At 42.5% G+C, this 17,741-nt stretch overlaps 1 protein-coding gene across 5 annotated transcripts in view; it reads right to left on the reverse strand.

The window, feature by feature from the left end:
* Positions 1-17,741, reverse strand: part of LOC139541973 (liprin-alpha-3-like) — a 63,299-nt gene that overhangs the window by 13,465 nt on the left and 32,093 nt on the right. For 4 of the 5 annotated variants that reach the window (XM_071346913.1, XM_071346912.1, XM_071346915.1 and 1 more), the window contains 7 exons: positions 16,233-16,377; positions 13,592-13,785; positions 12,882-13,131; positions 12,091-12,230; positions 11,751-11,872; positions 10,940-11,118; positions 78-278 (listed from right to left, as the gene is read on the reverse strand). In XM_071346913.1, the coding sequence (XP_071203014.1) occupies positions 78-278; positions 10,940-11,118; positions 11,751-11,872; positions 12,091-12,230; positions 12,882-13,131; positions 13,592-13,785; positions 16,233-16,377 (1,231 nt within the window). The remainder of the gene's footprint in view (positions 1-77; positions 279-10,939; positions 11,119-11,750; positions 11,873-12,090; positions 12,231-12,881; positions 13,132-13,591; positions 13,786-16,232; positions 16,378-17,741) is intronic. The other variant, XM_071346914.1, reaches the window with a different exon arrangement.

Here is a 17,741-nt window from a genome sequence, read left to right on the forward strand (position 1 = left end):
TTCTGGATGTGTAGCAAGTATGTTACTGAACATATGCTAATGTTTGTGTGCAGGTTGTTACGTATTGTATCACTTACAGAGTGTGTGCTGGCCGGTGCCGAGGGGCTGGTGAGGGACACCATCTCCTGAATGGCCAGGCGCAGTTTAAGGCGGTGCAGGGGGTTACTGATGCCAATCTCCCGCTGGATCTCTGTGTCCGACAGGTTGGCCATAATGGCACCGCTCTTCACATTGGCACGACACGCAGCCACATACCAGGCGGGCATGCCCACCCACAACTAAGACGAGGGAGACAGAATATGAGAATATTTACACACATATACCTGCCGATAAGGCTGAATTGAATAATATGTTCATCATGTACAATAACAGTACAAAAGTTGACACCTACTCATTCAATGGCTTTTCTTTATTTTTCCTATTCTCTACACTGCAGAATTATAGTGAAGACATCAAAACTATGAAATAACACATATGGAATCATGTAGTAACCTAAAAGGCGTTAAACATATCAACATATATTTTATATTTGAGATTCTTCAAAGTAGCCACCCTTCGCCTTGATGACAGCTTTGCACACTCTTGGCATTCTCTCAACCAGCATCATGAGGTACTCACCTGGAATATATTTCAATTAACAGGTGGGCCTTGTTAAAAGTTAATTGGTGGAATTTCTTTCCTTCTTAATGCGTTTGAGCCAATCAGTTGTGTTGTGACAAGGTAGGGGTGGTATACAGAAGATAGCCCTATTTGGTAAAAGACCAAGTCCATATTATGGCATGAACAGCTCAAATAAGCAAAGAGAAACGACAGTCTATCATTACTTTAGAACATGAGGTCAGTCAACACGGAAAATTTCAAGAACTTTGAAAGTGAAGTTGCAAAAACCATCAAGAGCTATGATGAAACTGGCTCTCACGAGGACCGCCACAGAAAAGGAAGACCCAGAGTTACCTCTGTTGCAGAGGATAAGCTCATTAGAATTAACTGCAACTCAGATTGCAGGCCAAATAAATGCTTCACAGAGTTCAAGTAACAGACATCACTCAATGCAAGATGGCGCCGACAGAGATGGTCGCCTCGCCTTAGGAAACTATGCAGTTATGTTTTTTTATGTATTATTTTATGCATTATTTCTTACATGTTAGCCCAGGAAATCTCAAGTGTTATTACATACAGCTGCGAAGAACTATTGGAAATAAAAGCGATGACAACTTACCAACATTACGACCAGGAATAAGTCTTTCCCGAAGCGGATCCTTTGTTCGGAACCTCCACCCTGGACATGGGATCTTATCCCAGAAGCTGACCCAAAACAACGCGGTCGCCGCGGGAGAGGCAGACGGAGTGGCCTACTGGTCAGACTCAGAAGGCGAGCACACCATCCACTGCTCCCGAGCATATTACTCGGCAATGTCCCAATCTCTAGATAACAAGGTAGACGAATTTAGGGCACAAGTTGCCTTCCAGAGAGACATCAGTGATTGTAACATTCTCTGTTTCACGGAAATATGGCTCACTCGGGATATGTTGTGAGAGTCGCAACAGTCACCCGGTTTCTTCATGCATCGCGCCGACAAACAAACATCTCTCTGGTAAGAAGAAGGGCGGGGGTGTATGCCTTATAATTAACGACTCATGGTGTAATCACAACAACATACAGGAACTTAAGTAATTTTGTTCACCTGAGCTAGACCTTACAATCAAATGCCGACCGCATTATCTACCGCATTATCTTCTCCCCCCCCCCCAAGCAGATACCTCGACGGCCCTGAAAGAACTTCACTGGACTCTATGTAAACTGGAAACCATACATCCTGAGGCTGCATTTATTGTAGCCGGGGATTTTAACAAAGCTAACCTGAGAACGAGACTTCCTAAATTCTATCAGCATATCGAATGCGAGACATGGGCTGCTAGCATTCTGGATCATTGCTAGTCTAACTTCTGGGATGCATACAAAGCCTTCCCCTGCCCTGCCTTCGGCAAATCTGACCATGACTCCATTTTGTTGCTCCCAGCCTATAGACAGAAACTAAAACAGGAAATGCCCATGCTCAGGTCCGTCCAACGCTGGTCTGACCAATCGGATTCCGCGCTTCAGGATTGCTTCGATCACGTGGACTGGGATATGTTCTGGATAGCCTCAGACAACAAGATGGATGTATACGCTGACTCGGTGGGCAAGTTTATTTGCAAGTGCATCGGAGATGTCATACCCACGGTGACTATTAAAACATGTCCTAACCAAAAACCGTGGATTGATGGCAGCATTCGCGCAAAACTGAAAGCTCGAACCCCCGCTTTTAATCATGGCAAGGCAACTGGAAACATGACCGAATACAAACAGTGCAGCTATTCCCTCCGCAAGGCAATCAAAACAAGCAAAGCGTCAGTATAGAGACAAAGAGTCGCAATACAACGGCTCAATCACGGGACGTATGTAGCAGGGTCTACAGTCAATCACTGATTACAAAAAGAAAACCAGCCCCGTCGCAGACATCGACGTCTTGCTCCCAGACAAATTAAACAACTTCCTTGCTCGCTTTGAGGACAATACAGTGCCACTGACATGGCCCGCTACCAAAGCCTGTGGGCTCTCCTTCTCCGTGGCCAACGTGAGTAAAACATTTAAACGGGATAACCCTGGCAAGGCTGCCGGCCCAGACGGCATCCCTAGCCGCGTCCTCAGAGCATGCGCGTTTACGGACATATTCAATCAATGCCTATCCCAGTCTGTTGTCCCCACATGCTTCAAGATGGTCACCATTGTTCCTGTACTCAAGAAAGCTGAGGTAACTGAACTAAATCACAATCGCCCCGTAGCACACACTTCTGTCATCATGAAGTGCTTTGAGAGACTAGTCAAGGAGCATATCACCTCCACCCTACCTGATACCCTAGACCCACTCCAATTTGCTTACCGCCCCAATAAGTCCACTGACGATGCAATCGCCATAACACTGCACACTGCCCTAACCCATCTGGACAAGAGGAATACCTCTGTACGAATGCTATGTACGCCCTGTTCACCCATGACTGCGTGGCCATGCAAGCTTCCAACTCAATCATCAAGTTTGCAGACGACACTATAGTGGTAGGCTTGATTACCAACAACAACGAAACGGCCTACAGGGAGGAGATGAGGGCCCTCGGAGTGTGGTGTCAGGAAAATAACCTCTCACTCAACGTCAACAAAACAAAGGAGATGATCGTGGACTTTAGGAACCCCCCCCCCCCCATTGACGCGACAGTAGTGGAGAAGGAGAAAAGCTTCAAGTTCCTCGGCGTACTGACAATATGAATGTTCCACCCACACAGACAGTATGGTGAAGAAGGTGCAACAGCGCCTCTTCAACCTCAGGAGGCTGAAGAAATTCGGCTCGTCACCTAAAACACACAAACTTTTACAGATGCACAATCGAGAGCATCCTGTTGGGCTGTATCACCGCCTGGTACGGAAACTGCACCACCCTCAACTGCAGGCTCTCCAGAAGGTGGTGTGGTCTGCACAACGCATCACCGGGGGCAAACTACCTGCCCTCATGACACCTACAGCACCTAAAGTCACAGGAAGGCCAAAAAGATCATCAAGGACAACAACCACCCGAGCCACTGCATGTTCACCCTGCTATCATCCAGAAGGTAGGTCAGTACAGGTGCATCAAAGCTGGGACCGAGAGACTGAAAAACAGCTTCTATCTCAAGTCCATCAGACTGTTAAACGGCCATCACTAACATAGAGAGGCTGCTGTCAACATACAGACTCAAATCTCTGGCCACTTTAATAAATGGACTTAATAAAAGGTATCACTAGTCACCTTAAATAAGGCCACTTTAATGAAGTTTACATATCCTACATTACTCATCTCATATGTATATACTGCTCTATACCATCTACTGCATCTTGCCTATGCCGCACAGCCATCACTCATCCATATATTATATGTACATATTCTTATTCATCCCTTACATGTGTGTGTATAAGGTAGTTGTTGTGAATTTGTTAGATTACTTGTTAGATATTACTGCATTGTCGGAACTAGAAGCACAAGCATTTCGCTACACTCGCATTAACTTGTTAGGGACCCCTTTTCTCCATTTCCGCCTGAATAACATGCCCAAAGCAAACTGCCTGTAGCTCAGGCCCTGAAGCCAGGATATGCATATTTTGGTACCATTTGAAAGAAAACACTTTGAAGTTTGTAGAAATTTTAAAATAATGTAGGAGAATATAACAATAGATATGGTAGGAGAAACTCCAAAGAAAAACCAAACGGAAATTGTTTTTTTTGAGAGACCATCCTCTTAGAAATGCAAGAGAAAGCTCATATTGTAAAATGGCTCCCTGGATGCAATTCCTTTGGCTTCCATAGGGAGCCATACAAAATATTTATTGGCATTTCTTTTTTTACAAAACATCATGCTACATTGGGGCACATCGTGTAATTAATTACTTAAAAATCATACAATGTGATTTCCTGGATTTTTTTTGGGAAAACCTGCAAAATCGTCAGTGTATCAAATACTTGTTCTCCCCACTGTATGCATAAGTGTGCCCACTGCCGTTTTACACCTTAGAATTGATCTTATACAGTCTCTGGTGTAAAGTAGACCCTATGCAAAATATTGAATTGCACCAACTTGTGCCTTGTGTTAAATGAAAGACGCTGAGCATCTAAAAAGAGCTTTCCCCCTTTTCTCATCCTCAGAAATAAGACCACGGTCATCATGCCACTTCATGCAAGCTTTCAGAGCTTCATCATTCCCTAACAGAGCTTGAAGACTAGAGTAAATGTAAGAAATGAAACCTTTTACCCCTTTCCTCTCCAGCCACAGTTGATCAATTATAGGTTTACTCATGGGCTGAATCCTACCTCCCTGCTGAGTGGCAATATAATGCCTAACCTGTAGGTACTTGAAGAAATTAGTTTGAGGTAGCTGAAAATGAGATGCCAGTTGTTGAAAGGATAGTAGTTTTAATGTTTTAATTCCTTTGTTGAACCAAGAAAATGTAATACCATCTCTCAGGGCTTTGGGTAAGATGGGGTTATTATAGAAAGGTGTTTGTTCATATATAGATCTAAGCCCTTCTGTTTGTTTACAGACTTCAATCCATATATTTAAAAGTGTTTTTAATGAAAGGGTTGTTTATGAGACCTAGCGAAGCTTTAGGTGGGCTAATATAAGGTATAGATGCCAATGTAGCAGGGGTCAGACACTCCTCTGTCTCCAAGAGGGTGAACTTGTTGTTGTATCTTGCCATAACCCCACAGCCTTTAACTGAGATGCCCAGTAATACAACTGGAAGTCAGGTAGAGTGAGTCCTCTTGAGTATGGTTAGCATAAAGTTGTGAGTTTCACTCTGGGGGGGGTTTCCCTTTCCACAGAAATGAAGACACCTTCCTATTAAGTTGTTTGAAAAAAAATGGGGGAATAGGAAAGGGCAAGGTTTGAAAAAGGTACAAGAATTTTGGTAATATATTCATCTTTACACAATTGACCCGCCCAATAAGAGAAATTGGTAAATCCCGCCCGCAATCTATCCAATTCTTCCCCAACCTTTTTGAGAAGTGGAGTATTGTTCAGTTGATATGTCTTAATAATTTCAGAAGGAATTTGCAATCTAAGATATGTCATTTTCTGTGGTTTCCAAGAAAACGGCTGGACTAAGATTGGGTTCTTCATAGCTGCCCTGTTAAAAGGCATAATTACACCCTTCGATAGGTTTATTTTATATCCTGAAAAGGTCCCATATTCTTTCAGGATGTCAACTAATGTTCAAAGTGACATTTCTGGTTTAGTGAGGTTAAGCAAAATGTCATCGGCATATAGCGAGACCAGATGTTCACGCCCACCTATACGAACACCATGGATTGATGAGATCTAAAAGCTTCTGCCAGTGGCTCTATAGCCAAAGAAAAAAGGAGTGGACTAGCGGGACAACACTCTCTTGTGCCACGTGATAGGGAGAACTGTGAGGAAATGTTTCCATTAGTCAGGATTTGAGCTACCGGACATTTGTACAGGAATCTAATCAGACCAACATACTTAGGTCCAATATTCATCCTCTGTAAAACTTCAAACAGGTAGTTCCATTCTATGCAGTCAAAAGCTTTTTCCGCATCTAATGAAGTCGCCACTACAAATTCTTGGTCATTCTCTACATAATGCATGATATTAAATAATCTTCTGATATTATCAGGAGATGAGCAGTTTCTTACAAAGAATGTTTGGTCCATATCAACCAAGTCCGGAAGAACCTTATCCAGTCTAAGAGCTATGAGTTTCGCAAGAATCTTATATGAAGTGCTCAATAGAGATATTGGTCTATACGACCCACAAAGCATAGGATCTTTCCCAGGTTTAAAAAAAACTGTGATCAGTGCCTGTTCAAGTGTGTTTGGGAGCTTTTCTGTCTCTATGGCATAATTAAACTGCAAAGAGGCTCAATTAGTTTGGGTAAAAATCCTCTCGTCTTATCTGCCAAGCAACTTTCCTGCTTTATCTCCATGTTCGTAGTAGTTTTGTTGTCCTAAGAGCATTTTCCGCTGTATGGGTCGTCAGGGTGTTATATTCCAATCGCTTTGAGTCAAATTTTTGTGGAGTTGAGTCGTCAAATGTTATACTATGCTCATTTTACAGATCTCTAATTTCATTCTCCAACGAATCTACTTGAGCCTTATACATCTTACGAGCACCTGAACTAAAGGATATGATTTTCCCCCTCAGATATGCAAGGAGAGCTTACCATAATTAAGGGGGAGGCAGAGTTGTTATTGGTGCTAAGAAAATATGTCTACATGAGTGTTCAGAAATGTTACAAATGTGGGATTATTTAGTAAGTATGTGCCAAATCTTCTTGAGGGTGGTTGTGTTTTACTGATTGGTACTGAAGCCAGCAGGGCAGAATGATCTGATATACATCTTGGTAAGTAATTACAGACAGTAGTTAAACTTCCCTGGCCTGAAGGAATAAGAAATAAGTACATTCTAGAGTAATTTATGGACAGGGGAGTAAAATGAGTATTCTTTAACCATTTAGTTGTGTATTCTCCATAAGTCTACAAGTCCAAAATGTTTCATTTCTGCCTTTAACATTTTAGCTGCCTGTATGAGGTTGATACTATTAGAGGAAGATCTATCACTGGAAGGGTCCAGTACCAAGTTAAAATCCCCTGCCATTATTATATCTGATGATGGGCATGTTAACTTCAAAAAGATGTCTTGGTAAAATGTAGGATCATCATGGTTAGCCCCATACACATTCACAATGGTAATGGGCTCAGTGTTAATGAAACCTTGAATGATCACAAACCTACCACCTTTGTCTTTAATCTGAGATTGTATCTGAAAGGGGCAATGCTTATTAATGAGAGTGGCCACCCCTCTTCCCGAGAGGTGAAAAATGAATAGTACACTTGACCCACCCACTCTCTCTCCAGTTTATCATGCTCAGAGTCAGTCAGGTGTGTCTCCTGAAGAAGAGCTATATCAACCTTATGCTGCTTTAGATCATTCAGAATGCGTTTGCGCTTGACTGGGCATTTAGTACCCCTAATGTTAAGTGGCATAACTGTATAGTTATTAGGTGCCGACATCTTTAAAGAAAATAAGAAACAGGGAAAAGGAAAGAAACAAAATTGCGTTGAGTGTATACAACTTGTACAAAATTAAATTATGAAAGTATAAAGTAGTAAACATCTCATAAACTAATACCCTGATCCTACCACAAACACACCCAACCCCTCCCCAACTGAGGGAGTTAAAGAACCCATATCCTTAGACGCTAGTCTTTAAGCTAGATGTACCTGCTAGGCATAGCATCACTCGAATTAGGTTCATTCTAAATTATATGTATATGGAATTAGAAGTACATTGACTGTTCCTTGTAGCATGGAAATATTGTTAGTCAAGTAACAAAATACAATTTGATTACAACAATAATGACCGGACTATTTAGCCCCACTTGAGCATGTCTCAACAACAACAAAAACTTTGGGTGCATCCATAGTCACCAACAGAGCCTACCCGCACACCCCAATGTCAACCAATCGGCATTCCCCAATGCGCCCTGAAACCTGTCCCGCACGGCGACAAAAGCGATGACCAGCAGGTAAGGAAAAAAGACATCAAGCTATGATGTATAAATGAAAATCTTTACCAGACGATAAACTATCATCTCTCAAATATAAAAAATAGGGACAAGTAGTCAAACAATCACCATCCTCCTGAGTTCACCCTCCCCCCCAAAAATATTATATATGTACGCACATACACAAGTATAAAGCTATCAGCTAGCTGGCAATTAGGCGGACAGCCAGTGTGTAGCTTATCCCTGCCTCAGTATCACTAATGCTAGCATACATCTCTAACAATAAACAAGCCAGCAAATGTAATAGTAGCTAAAATTCCACGAAGAAATATAAACAACATAGTTAGGCTTGAAACCCAGTCAAAAGCCAAATAACTATTTAACCAAACCCGACCTATCTGCGTAAAATAAAAGTAGACAGCAAAAATGTAACTACCTGGCATAGTGTGGATGTATAGTAGCTATAGCTACACCCTTGTAAACTTAGCGAGCTGGCTAAATAGCACAGCCAGCATTAGCTATGATCCAACTTTACCTCGCCAGTCATTATCACGCTAGCCATCTAGCCAGTCGTTTCCCGGAGGGGATAGATCCAGAATTTTGGGAATCCATTCCTGTAGAAAGGAGATTGCGTCTCTTCCCTCCACGGGCCTCCGGGAAACCTTGTAGTCTCGTAATAATAAAATGTATCCTCGAGTTTAGAGATGGCGTCTTCCAACTTCTTGTATTTTTGGTCCACTTCCTCGCGGACGTCCAGGATGGCAGCCTGGTGGTCAGCATGGTCTTCTTCTAACTTTGTCACTCGTCCCTTTGTGACTTTCTGGTCTTCGTGGAGTTTATCGACCAGTATATCAATTTTGCTGAGGTGTTCAGAAAGTGTCTCTTGGATTCTTGTTATACCCTTGTCCATCTCCATTCTGAACCATGCTGGTGCTTCTTCCGAGCTAGCATCCTACGAGGCCGAAGAAGGGCTGTCAGAGAGGGGCATTTTTCCATGCCTCGTCTGAGGCTTTGACATATTGGGCATCTTTTGCTTTGGCGATAGAATAGATGTTTTAACTTCCAACTCACTATTAACGAACCGGTAAACCGTGTCAAAATGCCTTAATTTTTCGAAAGTTCGAGGACGCTACGCAGACGCGTCTTGTTAGAGCTTCGCCATTGCCGGAAGTCCCATGAAGACACAGTCTTGAAAATCTGTGTCATCGTGCGCCATGATGAAGTTGCGCACCTGCTAAAATCCGTTTCCTATTGAACATACTTCTTTCCGAAAAATATATTATAGTTTGATTACATTTTAGGGTGTCTGAGGAGTAAATACAAACGTATTTTGACTTGTTGAAACTAAGTTTAGGGGTAGATTTTTGGATTTCTTTCTCTGCAAGTTGAACAAGTGGATTACTCAAATCGATGGCACCAACTATACAGACTTTTTGGGATATAAAAAAATGATTTTATCTAACAAAACTACACTACATGTTATCTCTGGGACCCTTTGGATGACAAATCAGAGGAAGATTTTCAAAAAGTAAGTGAATATTTAATCTTTATATGTGAATGTATGAAACATGTACCAGTGCAATTTTCTTTGTTGATGTGGGGTGCCATCCTCAAACAATCGCATGGCATGTTTTCGCTGTAATAGCTACTGTAAATTGAACAGTGCAGTTAGATTAACAATAATTTAAGCTTTCAGCCTATATAAGACACTTATGTACCTAAATGTTTAACAGCTATAATAACTATTAGAATTTATTTGAATTACCGCCCTCCAGTTCGACCGGAAATTGTAGCGCCAGTGGTACACTGATCCCGAACAGGTTTTAACATCTGCTAACCATGTGTATGTGACCAATAACATTTTATTTTATTTGACATTAACTGTTCAGAGGAGACTGCGTAAATCAGGCCATAATGGTCAAATTGCTGCAACAACAAAAAAACTACTAAAGGAAAAAACTACCAATAATAAGAAGATACTTCTTCTTAATCTGCCTTTGGTCTGATGAGTCCAAATTTGAGATTGTTGGTTCCAACCGCCATGTCTTTGTGAGATGCAGAGTAGGTGAACGGATGATCTCTGCATGTGTGGTTCCCACCGTGAAGCATGGAGGAGGTGGTGTGATGGTGTGGGGGTGCTTTGCTGGTGATACTGTCTGCAATTTATATAGAATTCAAGGCACACGTAACTAGCATGGCTACCACAGCAATCTGCAGTGACACGCCATCCCATCTGGTTTGCACTTAGTGGGAGTATCATTTCTTTTTTCAACAGGACAATAACCCAAAACACACCTCCAGGCTGTGTAAGGGCTATTTGACCAAGAAGAAGAGTGATGGAGTTCTGCATCAGATGACCTGGCCTCCACAATCGCCCGACCTCAACCCAATTGAGATGGTTTGGGATGAGTTGGACCTCAGAGTGAAGGAAAAGCAGCCAACAAGTGCTCAGCATATGTGGGAACTGCTTCAAGACTGTTGGAAAAGCATTCCTCATGAAGCTGGTTGAGAGAATGCCAAGTGTGCAAAGCTGTCATCAAGGCAAAGGGTGGCTACTTTGAAGAATCTCAAGTATTAAATATATTTGGATTTGTTTAACTGTTTTGGTTACCACATGATCCCATATGTGTTATTTCATAGTTTTGATGTCTTCACTATTATTCTACGATGTAGAAAATAGTAAAAAAATAAAGAAAAACCCTTGACTGAAAAGGTGTGTCCAAACTTTTGACTGGTACTGTACGTTATTCAGATCCACTCATAATTAAATGGAGCACCTTCAGGTAAAACACTGCACATCATTAATGATTTCCTCCCAGATAGTTAACTAGTGAGACAACGTACCTCAAGCCATGTGACCACGGTGGGGCCATCCCATGAGGCAAAGGGAAGACCCTGACGACAGGCTTTTTCTAGCAGGTCTTGCTTCTTCTTGCTGCGGCGATCTTTCTCCACGGTGCCAGTTCCCATCTTGGCCAGGCCCAGGGGGTCGGCTGATCCCAGGTCATCAGAGGGCGTGGAGGCTGAGGTCAAAGGTCACTGCTTAAACCACAGGTGTCAAACTCATTCCACGGAGGGCGGAGTGTCTGGGTTTTCACTCCTCCCTTGTACTTGATTGATGAATTAAGGTCACTAATTAGTAAGGAACTCCTCACACCTGGTTGTCTAGGGCTTAATTGAAAATAAAAAATAAAAACCTGCAGACACTAGGCCCTCCATTGAATGAATGAGTTTAACACTGGCTTAAACCACCTCTGTCTAGGACAGGGTTCTCCATCCCTGTTCCTGGAGAGCTACCCTCCTGTAGGTTTTCGCTCCAACCCCAGTTGTAACTCACCTGATTCAGCTTATCAACCAGCTAATTATTAGAAGCAGGTGTGCTATATTAGGGTGGAGTGAAAACCTCCAGGACTGTAGCTCTCTTGGAACAAGGTTGGTGAGCCCTTGTCTAGGAATACTCCACATGATTACTGGAAAATCGGTTTTGCCATCGGTTTTTCTTCGTAAAACTGTGAAAGTAGCTGACCTTGTTGTATATGTCTTTAGGGTAAATGATATTACAAGAAATAGTGTATACTGTATAAGTGTGCAGGCAACCTTACATTGTTTCTAACCCTCATACCACACACATGGTTAACACTCTATATTGACTTACCCAGAGAGGCAGACTGACTCCCAGGTCCTCCAATCCTCCCTTTCTCCTTCTTTCCAAACAGGCGTCCAATGGAGGATTTGATGCTCTTCCTCTTGCTGGCTTTGTGGAGAGAGTCCTGACTACTGGTGGTTGCACCATCAGCAGACAGACTGACAAATTAATCTCAGAACATCACTAGTGACACATGAGGGTCACGGATCTAGTTGGTAATCTATTCTATATATATTATATTGGCAAGCTATTTTATATATTATTTTTTCTTTATTTCAACAGGAAGTCAATTATATTACCTAGCTTCCTAACAAACACCACACAATGTAGACTAAAGTCATTTCTGTACCTGCGGAATTCGCGGTGATCATCCAGCCCCGCCCCTGGGTGTGTGTGAGTCATTCTGTCTAATCGCAGAGCGCGAGGAACTGGAGGAGGGGTGGAGTCAATCAGGGCTAGCGCCCGGCAGTCGTCGCTCTCTTTGCTGTTCTGTATTGACAGAGAATCAGTTCACTGTAGACCACTCTAATACACTTTAATTGCTGTAGGAAGATGTGTTCATTCAAGTAACTGTGCTAGTTTAATTCATTTGGAACCCCATAGACAGTTCCACCCATTATAATCACAATAGAAAACTATATTTATTTGTTGTACTGTAAACAATTCCGCTTGTTTAAGTCACAGCACACTTGAGACTTGCAGCAACAATAATACCAGATTGGCATAATTGTTTTTCTCGCGCAGCCACATGAGAATATATTTAGAAGACCAAACAAAAGAAAAAGTGGAGTGAAGTGAAGTGTAAAGTGGTTGTTCCACTGGATATCATAAGGTGAATGCACCAATTTGTAAGTCGCTCTGGATAAGAGCGTCTGCTAAATGACTTAAATGTAAAATGTAAATGCAAACACACAAATAGACACAATCAAACACAGTGTAGACATAAAGAAGAAGCTCCTTTACCCAGCGGGTAAAACTATTGAAATGATGCTACAACTAGGTTATAACCAGTTCTGATTGTAAACTGACATGATGTCATTTCAACTAGCCTTACCCGTTGGGGAGCAACAACCAAGAAGTGCACATTGAAATGCTAGATGTGTCCAAACACAGACAGCCACCAGCAGTACGGTACTGTACCTGTCTGTCTGACTCTCGGGCAGGGGAATGTGACAGTCGGGGGGTGGAATGTCCAGAGCTAGGGGGAGACGGGGAGGCCAAGGTGGAGGAAGTGAGGGAGGGGGTCATGTAGCCCCTCCCCACACTCTCCCTGCCCCCGCCCAGTGAGGAGGGGGGGAGGAGAGGGTTGGAGTCCAAGGCCACGCTGCTCACCCGGCTCTCGATCTCCTCCGCCCTCAGCTGAGTGCTCTCCTTCTCCTCCTGGATCAGCCTGAGAGGAGAGTGGCAACGAGAGGAGAAAGGGGAGGAAAGGAAGAGTGATGCGACAGAAAGGGGCAAGTGGAGGAGATGAGAAAAGAGGAGAAGAAAGAGAAGGGAGAAAAATAGGAAAAAAAACTCCTGAGGAGAGCCGCAAAGAGATGTTTGCGGTATCACTATTTTATGATATGCATGTGCAATAAACCTCTGGCTTGAGTAAAGCAACTGAGTGTGAGTTTTTCCATCTGTATCGGTGTTATTATTCACTCCTGGTTTGGATAAAGCAGAGTAGAAAAGCAAAGAGCGGTCGATTTTTAGTTAATGTTGGGGTTTTGCCCTCTGGATCACCCATCGAATGGGACAGAGGATATAGTAAGAGTGTAGTTTATTGACGTATTTCTGAGGCAATTTTAGGTCCGTTAGGAATTCAGTCAAACCCACCATTCCTGTTTGCGTTGTACCAGAAGACTTACTTGATCTCCTTGTTGATGGCCTCCAGTTGCTCCTGCAGCATGATGGCGAGGGTCTGCACGTCCGTCTGTCCGCTGGGCGAGAGCAGCTCCGAGCCAAACAGGGTCTCCCTGTCCTCTTCGTCGTCCGAGCAGCCCCCATCAGCTCCCCCCTCAAACCTGGAACCCAGCATGGTGCCTCTGTCCCACTCTCCATACTGCAGAGAGACAGAGGAGAGAAAAAGAAAAGAAGAGACATGACTTGTAATGCTGTTAGCTACACTGTTAAACATTTCTTGTAAAATGAACAGTAAGACAGGGTTTGCCAAACAAAGCTTGAAGATGAGTTGGTTATTTGAAAACCACTGTGAAACGTTTCACCTAAATTGGCACAGGACTCTCACTAACGGGTGCAACAAATATAGCCACTTCAAGGCATGCCTTAAAATATGTTAATGAGTCAGAAACAACAATACTATGCACCCACTAGTGTTCAAAAGGTTTTTGGAGCTCCAAAAATAAAGTATGATACTGTATTCTGAATTATAGTAAATTACTGGCAGAAAATAGTCAGTGCTGCAGAGGAAAATATTTGTAGAAATTCTTCTAATACAGTATATTACTGTATTCTGTGGGGGTACTGCGTTCCCATAATTAATTCTGTAAAACACATTTATGGTATTTTACTGTGCATTCAACAGTGTTTTACTGTTGAAATTAGAGAAATGTCTTACAGTGTACTTGTATCCTTACATGTCACATCAAGACTCAAACTAAATGGCCCCAATGTGTAGGAGTGACAGGTCACTCAGTCAATAATAAATCATTAAAACACAAAATTAGGCACCACCCAGAGAGCTAGACTTGTCCAAGACTGTACATTGTGGGACAGGAGTTGAAACCCTTACAAAGGCAGCAAAGCTGTTGAAATGTTGGTATTTATTCAATTGCATCGGAACCACATACAGTGCCTTCGGAAAGTATTCAGACCCCTTGACTTTTCCACATTTTATTACGTTAAAGCCTTATTCTGAAATGTATTAAATAGTTTTTTCCCCCTCATCAATCTACACACAATAGCGGATAGTGACGAAGCAAAAAACAATATTTTTAAACATTTTAGCGATTTAATTTATTTTATTTTTTAAAATATGAAATATATAATTTACACAAGTATTCAGACCCTTTATTCAGTACTTTGTTGAATCACCTTTGGCAGCGATTATAGCATTGAGTCTTCTTGGGTATGACGCTACAAGCTTACACAGGTACACCTGTATTTGGGGAGTTTCTTCCATTCTTCTCTGCAAATCCTCTCAAGCTTTGTCACAGCTGCTGCACAGCTATTTTCAGGTCTCTCCAGAGATGTTCGATCAGGTTCAAGTACAGGCTCTGGCTTGGGCCACTCAAGGCATTCAGAGACTTGTCCAAAAGCCACTCCTGCATTGTCTTGGCTGTGTGCTTAGGGTCGTTGTCCTGTTGGAAGGTGAACCGTCACTCCAGTCTGAGGCCCTGAGCACTTTGGAGCAGGTTTTCATGAAAGATCTCTCTGTACTTTGCGCCGTTCATCTTTGCCTCGATGCTTACTAGTCTCCCAGTCCCTGAAAAACATCCCTACAGCATGTTGCTGTCACTACCATGCTTCACCGTAAGGATGGTGCCATGTCTCTTCCAGACATGACGCTTGGCATTCAGGCCAAAGAGTTCAATCTTGGTTTCATCAGACCAGAGAATCTTGTTTCTCATGGGCTGAGAGTCCTTTAGGTGCCTTTTGGCAAACTCCAAGTGGGCTGTCATGTGCCTTTTACTGAAAAGTGGCTTCTGTCTGGCCACTCTACCGTAAAGGCCTGATTGGTGGAGTGCTGCAGAGATGGTTGTCCTTCTGGAAGGTTCTCCCATCTCCACAGAGGAACTATGGAGCTCTGTCACCATTGCGTTCTGGGTCACCTCCCTGACCAAGGCCCTTCTCCCCCGATTGCTCAGTTTGGCCTGGCGGCCAGCTCTAGGAAGAGTCTTGGTGGTTGCAAACTTCTTCCACTTAAGAATGATGGAGGCCACTGTGTTCTTGTGTACCTTCAATGCTGCAGAAATGTTTTGGTACACCTCCCCAGATCTGTGCCTCAACACAATCTAGTCTCGGAGGTCTACGGACAATTCCTTCGACCTCATGGCTTGGTTTTTGCTCTGACATGCACTGTCAACTGTGGGACCTTATATAGACAGATGTGTGCCTTTCCAAATCATGTCCAATCAATTGAGTTTAACACAGGTGGACTCCAATCAAGTTGTAGAAACATCTCAAGGATGATCAACGGAAACAGGATGCACCTGAGCTCAATTTCGAGTCTCATAGCAAAGGGTCTAAATACTTATGTAAATAAGGTGTTTGTTTTTTTTATTTTGCAAAAATGTTTTTAAAAAACAGTTTTCACTTTGTTATTATGGGATATTGTGTGTACATTGCTGAGAATTGTTATTTATTTAATCCATTTTAGAATAAGGCTGTAACGTAACAAAATGTGGAAAAAGTCAAGAGGTCTGAATACTTTACGAAGGCACTGTAAATGCGCAGCCTTTCTTTTCTAGGAGTTGGCTATAGCCAATACGTTACGGGCGAAGGCTACCAGAGAGCTACAGTACTGTAGATAGTCCATGAGATCCTCACCTTGTTGCTTTCATCCCTAGGGGAAGCCCATCGGCCGCGGTGTGCCCTTCGGACCACCACGCCACAGGAGGAGCTGCCATAGCCGGCTGGGAGGGAGCCACCACCCTGGGGGTACCGGAGCTCTGAGGCACTCCCTGAAAGAGATCTTCAAAATAGATTGGAAGGAAGTGAGTTCACATTGCTCGCCCTACAGCATTGGTCACAAACAGTTGATCGCGATAGAATGGTCGATCTCCAAGGCATTCCTAGTTAACTTCTTACGGCTGAGATCGACTTGACAGTGAAAGTGCAGGGCGCCAAATTCAAACAACAGAAATCTCATAATTAAAATTCCTCAAACATACAAGCATTTTACATCATTTTAAAGATAAACTTGTTGTTAATCCCACCACAGTGTCCGATTTCAAAAAGGCTTTACGACGAAAGTACAACATATCATTATGTTAGGTCAGTACCTAGTCACAAAAACACAGCCATTTTTCCAGCCAAAGAGAGGAGTCCCAAAAAGCAGAAATAGAGATAAAATTAATCACTTACCTTTGATGATCTTCATCAGATGACACTCATAGGACTTCATGTTACACAATACATGTATGTTTTGTTCGATAAAGTTCATATTTATATCCCAAAATCTTAGTTTACATTGACGTGTTATGTTCAGTAATGTTTTGCCTCCAAAACATCCGGTGATTTTGCAGAGAGCCACATCAATTTACAGAAATACTCATAATAAACATTGATAAAAGATACAAGTGTTATGCATGGAACTTTAGATAAACTTCTCCTTAATGCAACCGCTGTGTCAGATTTCAAAAAAACTTTACGAAAAAAGCACACCATGCAATAATCTGAGTACGGCGCTCAGACACAAAAACAAGCCATACAGGTACCCGCCATGTTGTGGAGTCAACAGAAGTCAGAAATAGCATTATAAATATTCACTTAGCTTTGATGATCTTCATCAGAATGCACTCCCAGGAATCGCAGTTCCACAATAAATGTTTGTTTTGTTTGATAAAGTTCATAATTTATGTCCAAATACCTCCTTTTTGTTCGTGCGTTTAGTTCAAAAATCCAAATTCATGACTCGCAGGCCAGACGAAAAGTCAAAAAGTTCCATTACAGTTCGTAGAAACATGTCAAATTATGTATAGAATCAATCTTTAGGATATTTTTAACATAAATCTTCAATAATGTTTCAACCGGAGAATTCCTTTGTCTTTATAAACGAAAAGGAACGCAGCTACCTCTCACGGGGGCGCGCCTGAGTGAGCTCGTGGCACTCTGCCAGAAACCTGGTTGAAACAGCTCTCATTCCCTCATCATTCACAGTAGAAGCCTGAAACAATGTTCTAAAGACTGTTGACATCTAGTGGAAGCCTTAGGAAGTGCAATATGACCCCATATTGGATAGGCAAACCAATATTACTAATAATATGCATATCTTAGCCTCTGGGCCTGAGTAGCAGGCAGTTTACTCTGGGCACCTTATTCATCCAAGCTACTCAA

Source organism: Salvelinus alpinus, chromosome 17 (assembly GCF_045679555.1).
Source record: "Salvelinus alpinus chromosome 17, SLU_Salpinus.1, whole genome shotgun sequence".
NCBI classification, from domain to species: Eukaryota; Metazoa; Chordata; class Actinopteri; order Salmoniformes; family Salmonidae; genus Salvelinus; species Salvelinus alpinus.